The sequence below is a fragment of the Mixophyes fleayi genome, chromosome 6, assembly GCF_038048845.1.
Source record: "Mixophyes fleayi isolate aMixFle1 chromosome 6, aMixFle1.hap1, whole genome shotgun sequence".
Lineage (NCBI taxonomy): Eukaryota > Metazoa > Chordata > Amphibia > Anura > Limnodynastidae > Mixophyes > Mixophyes fleayi.
In genome coordinates this window covers 3,517,859-3,532,016 of record NC_134407.1, presented here as the reverse complement: position 1 = coordinate 3,532,016, position 14,158 = coordinate 3,517,859, and the positions used below count along the sequence as shown (strand labels likewise).

At 42.4% G+C, this 14,158-nt stretch overlaps 1 protein-coding gene across 3 annotated transcripts in view; it reads left to right on the top strand.

Annotated features, from left to right (window-relative positions):
* Positions 1 to 14,158, top strand: part of ATRNL1 (attractin like 1) — a 489,225-nt gene that overhangs the window by 74,248 nt on the left and 400,819 nt on the right. For all 3 annotated transcript variants that reach the window (XM_075215604.1, XM_075215603.1, XM_075215602.1), the window contains 2 exons: positions 7,311 to 7,485; positions 8,429 to 8,516. In XM_075215604.1, the coding sequence (XP_075071705.1) occupies positions 7,311 to 7,485; positions 8,429 to 8,516 (263 nt within the window). The remainder of the gene's footprint in view (positions 1 to 7,310; positions 7,486 to 8,428; positions 8,517 to 14,158) is intronic.

Sequence of the window (14,158 nt, the reverse complement as noted above, 5' to 3'; positions counted from 1 at the left end):
GCCTTACTACCACATACCTAATATAATCCTTTTCACCGTCCTGTTAAGCCATTATCATCATCATAATTATCAGTTATTTATATAGCGCCACTAATTCCGCAGCGCTGTACAGAGAACTCACTCACATCAGTCCCTGCTCCATTGGAGCTTACAGTCTAAATTCCCTAACACACACAGACACACACACACAGACACACACACACACACACACACACACAGACACACACACACACACACACACACACACACACACACACACAGACAGACACACAGACTAGGGCCATCCTGTTAAAATAATAATATCAAGACAAAGATATATTGCAAACATTGCTACACCAGATGCCAATATGCAAGCCCAGAATCCTTTATCAGGGTTTGGTCCAAATAATCTGTCGAAAAACATCCTGAAAAGATGTTTCGTCACAGTGAGTGCCCTTCCTTAGGTCTAAGACCAGTTAGTCAGAGTCACCGCCGATGGTAAGTGCCACAGTGTTGTTATGACTGTAGAAATATCACTTGCTGCTTGAGAGCGTTGGCAAGAAGCCGAGAATGTACCTGGCAGTCTTCTGCTCCTCGGGTGAGATGACAGTGTCCTGAACAATGGTTGAACTGTCTCAGGAGATTTAATTTCTTACGATGAGAGTTGTGGATCCACGTGGTTTTCTCCTGCACATTTAACAGCAGTTGGGCTTGTCAGCAACACTTGGTACGGTCCTTCCCACCATGGAGTCATGGAGTCTGATCTCAGGAATCTCCGGACCTTGTCACCAGGCATTGTCCAGAGGAACTGCTGTGTGTCCGCCACAGCTGCTTGGATCGTCTTCAGGTGATTGCTGAGTGAGATCCAATAGTTCACAGTTAGATCACATGTTCTGCTTAGTTCATATGCGGGCGCTGAGACATTCTTAAGTAGTTTTCGAAATAAGATCTTATAGGGAGAAATGTTCAGTTGTCCTCTGGTGCACCAACGGCTGTCCATAGAGGACCAGCTTCTTTACATCATTTTTAAAGTCTGGTTTCAAATGTTCCATTGAACCTTTCTACTTTCCCACTGACTGCGGGTGATAAGGGGGTGTAACTGCTGCTTGAGCCCTAATAATTCACACATTTTCTTAATCACCAGTCCTGTAATATGAGCCCCTTGATCTGAGGACATTACTTACATTATAACATACCTCCAAACACATTCTTGGACAAGTTTCTTTGCTGTGTACTAAGCATTTTGATCAAATCTCTATATCCAGCCTGAAAATAGATCTACACAAACCAAGACATTGCAGCATCCTGACATGTGGAAGTTGAGTAAAATGTATCTCTTTGGAGTTAAATGGTTTTGATTTGTGACGTTATAAACAGGTTTTTCATCTGAATCTATTTTGTGGTTTTTGGTCCATTGTGTTTTGGTGACAGATTTACACAATTGCACAAGGTGGAGGCCCTTCGGGTCCGGTCCCGTTGGTAGGTAACAAGCCGTACAGAATATACCCTTATCCCAGGCATCTTCATTATCCTCTGTGCAGTAATCCAGATGTCTTTCCTTATCATCTGGTGACCCCTAGTGGCCGGATCAGAGTTTACACCATAGGGAGTCACATAGAAGACCTGGGGGTATATTTACTAAACTGCGGGTTTGAAAAGGTGGAGATGTGGCCTATAGCAACCAATCAGATTCTAGCTGTCATTTTGTAGCATGCACTAAATAAATGATAACTAGAATCTTTGTTGCTATCGGTAACATCTCCACTTTTTCAAACCCGCAGTTTAATAAATATACCCCCTGATTCATTCGATGCAGCTACACAGTAGGCTGTATTTATTACAGTTGCTGCTCAGAATACACACAGTCCCCCAAGTAATATCTTGAGTTATGTTTGTGCCATTTATTTTTATTGCAAGTGTTACATTCTATAACTGTCAAGCAGCGGTCTGTGGCTGGTTCACATAGAAATAATTTATTGTAGAAATGTATTTAAATTATTAGCGGAGTGCGCTAATTTATATCATTGCAAATGTACTGATTTTGATACTGTGTTATATTTGTATTAGAAATGTACTGAACTCTGATGCAATAGCCATGTGTTAGAGGAAGTCTGTTTTGCTGATAGCAGGAAATGCTAAGTAAGTCTTTTCATGTGAATTGACAAACACCTGCTTTGGCCTGAGGGCCCGGCAGAGGGTCCTTACCTCTGTGCATGTCTTATTAGAGACAGGAAGCCTCCTAACAATATAGACAGCACATTTGAGGAAATCAGTTTGGTGGAAAAGTTAAACTGTTAGATGCAAGATTAGATCATATCCGGATGTTAAATTATTGAATGTGATTTTTCAGTCTTTGCAGAGCCACCTAGGATCAGGGGTCGGTGTTAGTCCCTGGTAACAGTTGTGTCAGAGTCTGACTTAAAAGCTCCGATTGACCATGTAGTATCATACTATCTGTAACTTCTGGAAAGATCGCCAGTGCCACTGGAGTGTGTAACTGTCCTTATTAGGACTACCTGAGCTAATAAAATATCACTGCTTCAAGAACCTGCTTTGATGACTAACCCTGCTGTAATTCCTGTGACCGCAGATTAGACCAATCTAATCCGTTATCCGGCTGTTCTGGAACCCAGCATCCAGTACCAACGCTCTGCCGCTACCCTGCAGCTCTGGCCAGTGTGATAGGCCAGGGGGAACCATCCACAGCACCCTGATCTGAAGAAAGAGGTCAGGGGTACCAGCCCAGCAAGGGTTACACTAGCAGCTAGAGTTACCCAGAAGGAAGCGGTTCTAGGTGTCAGTGTAGGACCCCAGTGGTGGCAGTAGTCTCCTCCTACTGCAACAGGATTGGCGTGTTTGGGATAAAGAAGGGGCGGTGGCAAGGCAAGCCCAGCCGGCCCCCAGCAACACAACAGACAGGGTGGCATAGGCGGTCCATCCTGTCGCACGGTTTCTCTGATAAGCTCCACCTACTTTCAGATTAGCCTTGCCCCCTTTGTATCCAGGTGCAGGAATTTTCCAGGTCTCCCTATTGGGGAAGGTTTATATTGCTGAGTATTTGTCTCGGAACACAACGAATTGGAAGGATTCTCACAGTCTGCATGATTTAGCTCCACCCACTGCGGAGACGTAGAGTATAATGTGGCGAAGGTTTTCTCCATGGACCCCCGCACAGAGGTTTGGTTGGCAAGAGCCGGTAATTGAAAACAAGTTCTGGGTACACAATACTGGACAAAGTTAGCTGGAACTGCACTAGTTACTGTATACCAGGATGAGAAGCATAGGACACTGGAAACCAGGATTACATAAAGAAGCTGAATAGCAGGATTCACAAGGAAACATGGACAACAAGAGTCAAAACGGTCCAGCTACAGGCTAGCAGGAAATGAAGATCTGTCACCATATGATGGCAGAGGGATGAGAGGGAGTGATAGTCAATCGACCAATGCACAGGAATAGGAGAAGAGAAAAGATGGGGAATGCGCACTCCTGCGATCTAAGATGGAAGACGGAGGACCCATCACCGCTGCCCGGAGACCTGATACAGGAGGGCCCCGCTTGCGCACTGGACCCTGATAAGTGAGCCGAAGGGTCCAACACGTGACAATAAATATAAATGCCACTAGATGTTCCACTACATTGTTCTGGATAAAAAACATCTTTAACTTTGTCAGTGTATTTTTTCAGTCCCAAGTTGTTGCAATAAAAAAGTGTAAGATGCAGCACATGGTTCACTCTGTGAAATAAACTACATGGAAAGTCTGGTGTTAATTATATATCACTGCTGTGAATAAATAAGCATTACCTGATGCACTGCCTGCTGGATTACTGTCTGCGTTCCCTGCCTCATTACCTGACGCACTACCTGCTAGATTACCGTCTGCATTTCCTGCCTCATTACCTGACGCACTACCTGCTGGATTACCGTCTGCGTTTCCTGCCTCATTACCTGACGCACTACCTGCTAGATTACCGTCTGCGTTTCCTGCCTCATTACCTGATGCACTGCCTGCTAGATTACCGTCTGTGTTTCCTGCCTCATTACCTGACGCACTACCTGCTGGATTACTGTCTGCGTTTCCTGCTTCATTACCTGACGCACTACCTGCTGGATTACTGTCTGCGTTCCCTGCCTCATTACCTGACGCACTACCTGCTGGATTACTGTCTGCGTTCCCTGCCTCTTTACCTGACGCACTACCTGCTGGATTACCGTCTGTGTTTCCTGCCTTATTACCTGACGCACTACCTGCTAGATTACCGTCTGCATTTCCTGCCTCATTACCTGACGCACTACCTGCTGGATTACTGTCTGCGTTTCCTGCCTCAATACCTAAAGCACTACCTGCTAGATTACCGTCTGTGTTTCCTGCCTTATTACCTGATGCACTGCCTGCTGGATTACTGTCTGCGTTCCCTGCCTCATTACCTGATGCACTACCTGCTAGATTACCCTCTGCGTTTCCTGCCTCATTACCTGACGCACTACCTGCTGGATTACCGTCTGCGTTTCCTGCCTCATTACCTGACGCACTACCTGCTGGATTACCGTCTGTGTTTCTTGCCTCATTACCTGACGCACTACCTGCTGGATTACCTTCTGCACCTTCTGCATTTCCTGCCTCATTACCTGACGCACTACCTGCTGGAATACCGTCTGCATTTCCTGCCTCATTACCTGACGTACTACCTGCTGGATTACCTGCTGCATTTCCTGACACATTTCCTGACGCACTACCTGCTGGATTACCTGCTGCTTTTCCTGCCTCATTACCTGATGCACTACCTGCTGGATTACCTGCTGCATTTCCTGACACATGTCCTGACGCACTACCTGCCATGTTGGTGAGCAGTAGGGACAGGTTTGACAAACTTTCTGAGACAAATGTTGTTATGAAAATTAATTTTAAAATGTTGCAGATTTTCTATAAATTTACCATGTTCAGGTCTTAAGGAAACACCTTTTAGTGTCTTTATTATGGATAATATTCACTGTTGTTTTTTTTTTGTTTTTTTTGCTGCAAAAGTTTTCACAGAAAACACAAAATAAGCCCTAAATAAATGCAAAAAGCACAATTCAGCACCTGATTTTCAATTTAAGGCTTAAAGCTGCTGCTGTTGTTTTAATGGTTCTTGCTGTCCCCCAAGAAATAAAAATCTTACAGAGAACAGGGTAGAAATAGCTAAAGGGGATTAGTATTTTTACAAAAATTAAAATGAAATGCTGGCGTTGTGTTGAGAGCTGCTCATATTAACAGAATTACTGTGACATTTAAAAAAAACTAAAAATATGTGACCAGTTCTGTGGAATAGACAGAACTACGATACATCAGGCCTCATTTAGAAGTGGACACATTTGCGCACTGAGCGCAGCCATAAACATTGGGTTGCAAAGAAAAAACAAAACAATCATGTTGTGTATCGCAAGTATCTGAGGATACGTTCAACTCTAAAACAGTAGTACATGCGCCAGGCGTGCACCAGGCGTACAGGTGTTATACTTACGCCTAATGATTGTTCCGATTTGACGGTGTTAGTAGTAAATGCTAACTTTCTATTACCGAATTTGTACCCACTATAATACTGTGATGAAGTAACCTATACACAATAGAAAATAATTTCTTATCGGTTATTAATAATTGCAAAAATGTTATTAAATACAGAAACCCCTAGATCTGTTGTTTACCCTTATAAAAATAAAATGTGAATATTCATAAACAGGCCCCAATTTCTTATAAATGACTTTTTTGGAGATAATTCAAATGTACCAACAGTCCCAGCAGAACACACTGAGCGTCCTGTGTTGATCAGTGGTTGGAATCCCAAAATAAACTGATTCAAATAGCAAAATGGGCGGATTGATTTCAATAGGTAAAACTTCTAGGGACCAGCACACTGGGCTAGTGGTTAGCACTTCTGCCTCACAGCACTGGGGTCATGAGTTAGATTCCCGATCATGTCCTTATCTGTGTGGAGTTTGTATGTTCTCCCCGTGTTTGCGTGGGTTTCCTCCGGGTGCTCCGGTTTCCTCTCACACTCCAAAAACATACTGGTAGGTTAATTGGCTGCTATCAAAATTGACCCTAGTCTGTCTCTCTCTCTCAGTCTGTGTGTGTCTATATTAGGGAATTTAGATTGTAAGCTCCAATGGGGCAGGGACTGATGTGAGTGAGTTCTCTGTACAGCGCTGCGGAATTAGTGGCGCTATATACATAAATGGTGATGATGATGACCATTAAATGCCCCATTATGGGGGTTTTGAGTCAGACTTTTAAGGATGTGATTGAGTTTTGTAACGTGTGATTCTGTGATAACGATGTGTCAGGAGGACTAGTATTCTGCTCTGTGTATATTCTTATACAGAAGCACAGACAAAGGTCTTGGAACCATTAATATAAATAATTTCATGTTTTCCAGGCAATGGACGAACCTCAAAAACAATTTTCATGATCCATCTTATGAAGAAGTTAGCCCGGGTACCCGCTGGTGTTTGATTTGCGTGTTACATACAAACACAATGAAGCCGCCTGTCAAACTCCTCGTTAACTTGCATCATTGTGTTCAGGAGGTTGTAGGAGACGGCTGCATTATCCTGAATATGGTTAACGCGCTTTAAACACTAGGGCTAGATTTACTAAACTGTGGGTTTGAAAAACTGGAGATGTTGCCTATAGCAACCAATCAGGTTCTAGTTATCATTTATTTAGTGCATTCTACAAAGTGACAGCTAGAATCTGATTGGTTGCTATAGGCAACATCTCCAGTTTTTCAATCCCACAATTTAGTATATATACCCCAATGAATGAACCAAGAAGCGTTTAAAAACCACGATTGAGCGCTAATGCACCTGTACTCATGTAAAAGTGGGTCATGCTGACATCAGAAACAATGGTTCCATGGTCAGACCCGTTACTTTATATTATGTATTGATCGGTGTTGTATGTGATCATCTCCAAAGCCTGTACAGACCCAATATCTAAATAGATGCTTACCGGTAATACTGAATGTCTACTTGCATTATATTTACATAGCTTTGTACCGTGGTAATCTTTCCTGTCTATCCAGTATTTGATCGTTAAACCAAATGCTTTGCTAAACTAACAGGTGTCTTCAATATCACTTTGAAGTTATTGGTGCAGAATATGGTCATTTGTATGCGATGCTCGGTATGTTTGTGTCCTCTGAGCTTCCCGGAAACAGACACAATGTATTAGTCCCGTGATTTATTCAGCAAAGTCTGATCAAACGTTGCATTCAAATCAAATCTAACTTTATACGTCTTTGTCTGGAAGATTATTTGTCTGATAGATCAATTGTCTTATTATTCCCAGGTCCAGACTGCTCGCTGAATGTTCCGTCCACAGACTCTTACTGGATCCTGCCCAACGTGAAGCCGTTCAGCCCCTCAGTGGGCCGGGCGTCTCATAAAGCCATCCTCCACGGAAAGCTTATGTGGGTCTTCGGGGGCTACTCGTTCAATTACAGCTCGTTTCAGATGCTGCTGAAGTAAGTGACGCGGGATGTCAGCTGCGCCACTCTGTTTTATTCATAGTCCACCTGTAGCAGCCCAGGGGTTGTGGAACTACAAATCCCAGCATTCCCGCAGTTACTTTTTGAATACAGAATGATGTGTAGTATAATGTGTTTGTCTCCAGCCTGATGACACGCGATAAAACATACAGAGGACACACGTTGTACTAGAACATTTGTTTCTCTAACATTGTAATATTTACCATTACCATCTATTCTTAATTTCTCAATTCCTATATAAGACACTCCAGAAGAATAGAACTTTGGGTAATTTCATTTACATAACAGCCCCTTTCAGTGATCTTTACAGTGTGGTGCTGACTGTAGGCTATTCACCTGTAACCAGGGAGCCAGTTTCAGCCCTGTTCAGGCTCCTCAGTGCAGAACGAGTTGTAATGATCAGCATTGGAAACACCATAGAGACAGCGGTCTGATTCATTGAGGAAAGTTAAGCAAAAGTAAGTAAGTAAGGCAAAACCATGTTGCATTGGAGGGGGAGGTAAATTTAAAATGTGATGGCAGATTTGTATTTGCGGTAGGGCATGTCCTAGATCAACTTTAACTTTCAGTGTACAAATAAAGCTATCAAATATTTGTGTGTTACATGAAAAAACAGACAGTATTTATCTTATGTGCACAGTAATAAACTAATTTGCACCACTTGTATTGCAACATGGTTTTCTCCAGAAAACTTGAGTAAGTCAACTTCCTCAGGTTTTTGCTTAACTTTCCTTAATGAATTAGGCCCATAGTCATTATAGCAATTATAGCTATTGCACCACATAGGGAGATTTTGAAGAAGCACTCCCTAAATTGTTATGTGAATAAGCCAAACAAGGAAAGACTTATGATTACTCCCATATCCGTCCTTTCAGTCAGTGAATCTTGTTATATGTAACCTATAAATCTCTTTTTACAGTTACAATGTAGAGAGCAGTATATGGAACGTGGTACCAGTGTTGCGAGGACCACTGCAGAGATACGGGCACTCGCTGGCTCTATACCAGGTGGGCACAGTATCCCATATAATTTCCTGTCCCCTCAGCAGTAACGTGTTATATATGTACCACCTTATTCTCCTGTAATAATGATTGCTTAGCATCTTCATGTTTCTGTTCAGTGGTGTCCGACTTATCTCAGTCAGGAGGGACAATGATCCCTATCTTTTCCCTTACACATAGTAACATAAGCATATGTAGCATACACTCAAAGGCAAATATTACTTTATATAATACATAAATCATGCTAATATATGAAAATAATATCTGTATAACCAGTGTGATGTTGCATCTACTATAAATTATTACGGCTATTAGAAGTCATCTTGCATTTCTGCGACTTATACAAAAGCCTTTACATGGTCACAGAACTTCTTAGTTCCCCCCGAATTTGCGCGGAGTTAAAACTATTACCGTAGTTTTAACTCGGCTTTCTGCTCGCAGCTCAGGGAGCTTTGAGCAAAAAGCCGGCGTTGAAACTACCGTAATAACAGTAATAAAGTGCATTATTACCGTGATAATGGTAATAATGCACAGGTTGCGTTACCTTTACCTGTAATGTGGCCAATTGAATCCCCCCCTACGTGTCTTCTAATATACTCATGATTTATACTAGGAGATACATTATCCCTACATCCACCAGAGGGATAGAAAAGACTGATTTCTCAATAGCTACATTTTGAAATTAAATTTCCGCCATTTTACCCCCGAAAAAAATCTTCATCCTGCTTTATCTGCCACAGTCTCCAGGAGGTGGGAAACATAGTATAGATGGGATGGGACTAGTAAAAAGGCTCCTTGTCTTACTAGATATTGGCCACTAAATGGCAGTCTTACTCTTTGAATCATTTACAGTATCTGTAAAATGTATTTCTGGGGGATAGAATTGCAGAGATGTAAAAATTGAGAGTGTGCAGGATGACTTTGTAAAATCAGCCAGTTACATTCACTTAGCACAAGGAGATTGGTGCAATAACTGCTCATTTTGTCCTGTCGCAGAACCCGCTCCTGCGCCTCTCCTGTGCTAATGTCCCGGCCACCACTGTGCTCTGTGTGGGTCCAAGTCAATTGGCGCGTTCATAAGCTGCTGTTCAAACACAATTTACCGTAGCAGAAAGTATCACATCGCCGCTCTGCTGCTGTAGACGGATTTAGGGAACAAAACATTTCCCAGCGTGCAGACAAAACACAAAATACAGTTGTTTTCTTACCGAATTCCAAAAAGACCTTCATGTATATGTGTGTGTGTGTGTGTGTGTGTGTATATGTGTGTGTGTGTATATGTGTGTGTGTATATATATATATGTGTGTGTGTATGTATATGTGTGTGTGTATGTATATGTGTGTGTGTGTGTGTATATGTGTGTGTGTATATATATGTGTGTGTGTATGTATATGTGTGTGTGTATATATATGTGTGTGTGTGTATGTATATGTGTGTGTGTATATGTGTGTGTGTGTGTGTGTGTGTGTGTGTATATATATATATATATATACATATATATATATATAATTGTGTATTGTTGTTTAGCCTATTGCTGCGTGTGGAGGATGATTTATTACAGGACAATCCATATTGCCGCTTCCTCTCAGTGGGGGCCTATATGTGAACTGTGAAAGACAAATTTTGTCTTTAAAGCTATTGCTGCTTTAAGTTTACCATGCAAAGTTGCTGGATATCGTCGTTTTGCAAAAATCGCTGTTTGATACATTTCCCCCTGGTGTCAGTAGGTTTTGTTTCTCTTTATGGGCTTTTGATGAAAATAAGGAGATTTCACTTCTTAAATTTGTCTTAAAAATATGCTCCCGTGGTACTTTTCTGGAGGTGGGGGTTACATTTGGTGCCCAATAGCAAATTGGGTCGGCGGCTAGAATATTTTTTGGAAAAGGAGGTTTTGAAATGACAGATTAGCGAGAATGACATACCTGAGATCACCAAGTTCCTGAGATCCCTTCAGGCCTCAAATTTACATTAACTGCCCAGTTATTGCCATTACTTATCCAATTGCCCCACAAATCTATATGTAGTGATTTTTTTAATTATATATTAATTATAAGTCTTCATTCGTTCACCTGCTCGTATGTTACACTCTGCTCATTCTTCAGTTACGCTCTCTCTTCCACAGAAGAAATGCACTCACGTTTGTTATATCCCATATTGTATATGGTAACTGCTGCATGGCAATATAAATGCTCATATCATCATCATCATCTTCACCATTTATTTATATAGCATCACTGATTCCACAGTGCTGTACAGAGAACTCATTCACATCAGTCTCATATATGTTTACAAAGCAAAAACAAAAAGACAGTTGTTGTCAGCGCTTATCCTTAAAACTGCATATCTTTGTGTATCTAGCAAAAATGAGAACATGAGGTATTGGTTCATATTTTGCTCTAAACATTTAAGCCTGCATCCCAGCTTCAAGGGCACCTCATTATATGCAGGTCCTACACTGACCTATAAGCTTCAAACATCATTAAAATGCAGTTAAATCAGATGCACTCACCTCCCAGATACAGGAGTTTGCATCTATCTAGGACTGACTTGTGAGCCATTTTGTTAGATACACATAAACGCTCTCTCTTCCAGTCTGTCTCTTGTCTATCGATGGTGCCTTGGATACAGTCTCTGTCTGTCTTTCTCTCTTGTGCTCTGCATCTTATCTCATTCCCTCTCTACGGAGCTCCTGAAGTCCCCATTTCCTGCAAGCTTTAAAAATTCTTTGCCATTATGATGACCTTTTTATCAGAGTCATTTAATTACTCTTAACAGTAAAATTTATTGATATTTCACCTTGGCACAAATATCCACTCCCAAGGTCTTTATAGTAAAGGTCCTGTCGACTGACAGATTGTAGAACTTGGATTCCATCGTTCCTGGAGTCCGGGCTCTAAAATTCTTATAATTTTACCATGGCTGGTAATTAATCGGGGGGGAGAAGATGGAAGGGGCAGTTCTGTCTGTCCCTATAGGGAGCTTCTAGTTAAAGCCTGCTTATTTGTGGGACTTTATCATCTAGTCTGACCTCTTCAACAAGATCCTTGAGACACAATTTAATATAAAAATGGTTTAGTTTATCCCCATCACCTACATGTGAATAGGACTTATCTGAAGCTGCTCACATTAGATTTGTGGCAACAACGACTACACTCAGACTCAACAGGTAGAGAATAATGAATTGTCTCCATATTGTGTTTTTATATCACTTCTCAGCTGTCTGGAGGTATCTTCGTGTGTCTGGTGAGCACCGTGATGGCAGAGTAGCGAATAGCGAAACGCGTTGGTTGTCTGCTGTATATATGTATAATAAATTAATTACTTTTACTTCCACAATGGATCTTGCAGTAATTTCATTCTTATGCCACCCGTACTTAGAATACTCGGTTCTGTCTCACCTACGTCATAATGTGAGTTTGTTACCAAGTGTTACTCTTCTTTTCTTCATAATCGGGGGCCCCACTCCTCTTGCTGCATTCTGTTTCTACACGCTCCCATTTCAGTAATCCCCCACCATGCTGGGGTTCTGCGTTTTGGGAAAGATTGAGGAATATTTGATGATTGTCCTTTAAGTTCTGGGACTGATTGTTGGAGCGAGGGAGGGAGAGAGGATTATTCACCTGTGATCGGGATTAATGAAAGTGAGAAGGATAATTCATGAGCTTCATCTTCCACTACCTGCTCCCGTTCTACAGATTACCCTGTGTACTCTCTGGTTAGTACAGAAGAAGTTTAAACAGCTTTACATCGGTTCCGTCTACATTTAGACTGTTTTATAGTTACATTTGTATAATATTAAAATTATATCTGGTTTGGTCTTCTGCTTAACCACGTTCTATGTCAGCGACATCCGCTTACTAAATAGAGAATAAAGGAAGGTTTTTTTTTGTATTAAAGCGAAATAAGACACGAAATTATGTTACATTTTTACAAAGCAGCGAAACAGGACAATCTGTTCCCCAGGACGGTGTTTATGATTGAAAGCGACCGCTGTTGGATGTTCTGTCTATTCAATAATGACCACGATTGTCTGACACAGAGGGAAGACGCTATTTTGCATAAGTCATTGGCAGAATTTAATATTGGAGGCCTGAAACCTGTTCCGTCAGCCCGCGACACCGGTGCAAGTATCTCAGTGATAGTGACGTGGATCCAGCTGGAATATATTCCTGTATGTTATCTGCTTGATAAATAAGCTGTCTTATATTCACTTATGTTCCTGGTATCAGTTCTGCTTCTGTGCGACACAAACCTCCCGTGAGACCATCGCTGTCACCGATTCCACCAGAAATGCAAATATATCCGACCAGTAGATACTAAACAAAGACTGATTTTCTATGTCGAGGGATTCGGCCTGATTTATGAGCTGTTTTATAGTAGGTGTCAGATCCATAAATCGATTATTCACCCTTTATGACAAAATAGAAAGATTCAGGACAGTGGTATGGACGACGATTTGTGATATTTTACTAAAACCAATTTCAGTTTTATTGTGTGTGTCCTGTTATCCTGCAGACTGGCAGCTTCGCATCCTAATGACTGGATGACGGGAGCATAAAACTAAATAAATGATCGTTTAAATCTGAAAGTGTAACTGGGTAGATAGACCCACATACAGCCCATTATCACTTCTGTATTACGGAGTATGTTCTATTTAAGCGGAGGGATCTGAAAATGCTCTTAAACATTAAAAATGTTTCATTTTCTTTTATTCATTCATTTAAAACTGTATTTTCCCTCCGTACTTTCTCAAGAAATTAGACAATTTTTATACTAGTTATCTATTAAGACAGGATAAATTCCCAGGTTTGAACATATAATGCTCATTCTGTCAGAAGAATCTTGGCCCTTCTCTCTTTCTCTCCCGTGATATAGCCCTATGTCCCTTCCTCTCCTGCTACCTGGCCTCTTCTCCCATCTTCTGCTGTGACCTGGCCCCTTCTCTTTTCCTCTCCTGCGACCTGGCCCCTTCTCCCTTCCTCTGCTGTCACCTGGCCCCTTCTCCCTTCCTCTGCTGCGACCTAACCCCTTCTCTCTTCCTGTCATGGGACCTGGCTCCTTTTCTCTTCCTCTCCTGGGACCTGGCTACTTCTCCCTTCCTCTCCTGCGACCTGTCCCCTTTTCCCTTCCTCTCCTACGACCTGGCCCCTTCTCCCTTTCTCTGCTGTGACCTGGCCCCTTCTCCCTTCCTCTGCTGCGACCTGATCCCTTCTCCCTTCCTCTCCTGGGACGTGACCCCTTCTCCCTTCCTCTGCTGCGACTTGGCCCCTTCTCTTTTCCTCTCCTGCATCCTGATCCCTTCTCCCTTCCTCTCCTGCGACCTGGCCCCTTCTCCCTTTCTCTGCTGCGACCTGGCCCCTTCTCCCTTCCTCTGCTGTGACCTGACCCCTTCTCCCTTCCTCTGCTGCGACCTGATCCCTTCTCCCTTCCTCTCCTGGGACGTGACCCCTTCTCCCTTCCTCTGCTGCGACTTGGCCCCTTCGCTTTTCCTCTCCTGCAACCTGATCCCTTCTCCCTTCCTCTCCTGCGACCTGGCCCCTTCTCCCTTCCTCTCCTGGGACCTGGCTCCTCTCTTCCTCTCCTGGGACCTGGCTCCTTCTCTCTTCCTCTCCTGGGACCTAGCTCCTTCTCTCTTCCTCTCCTGGGA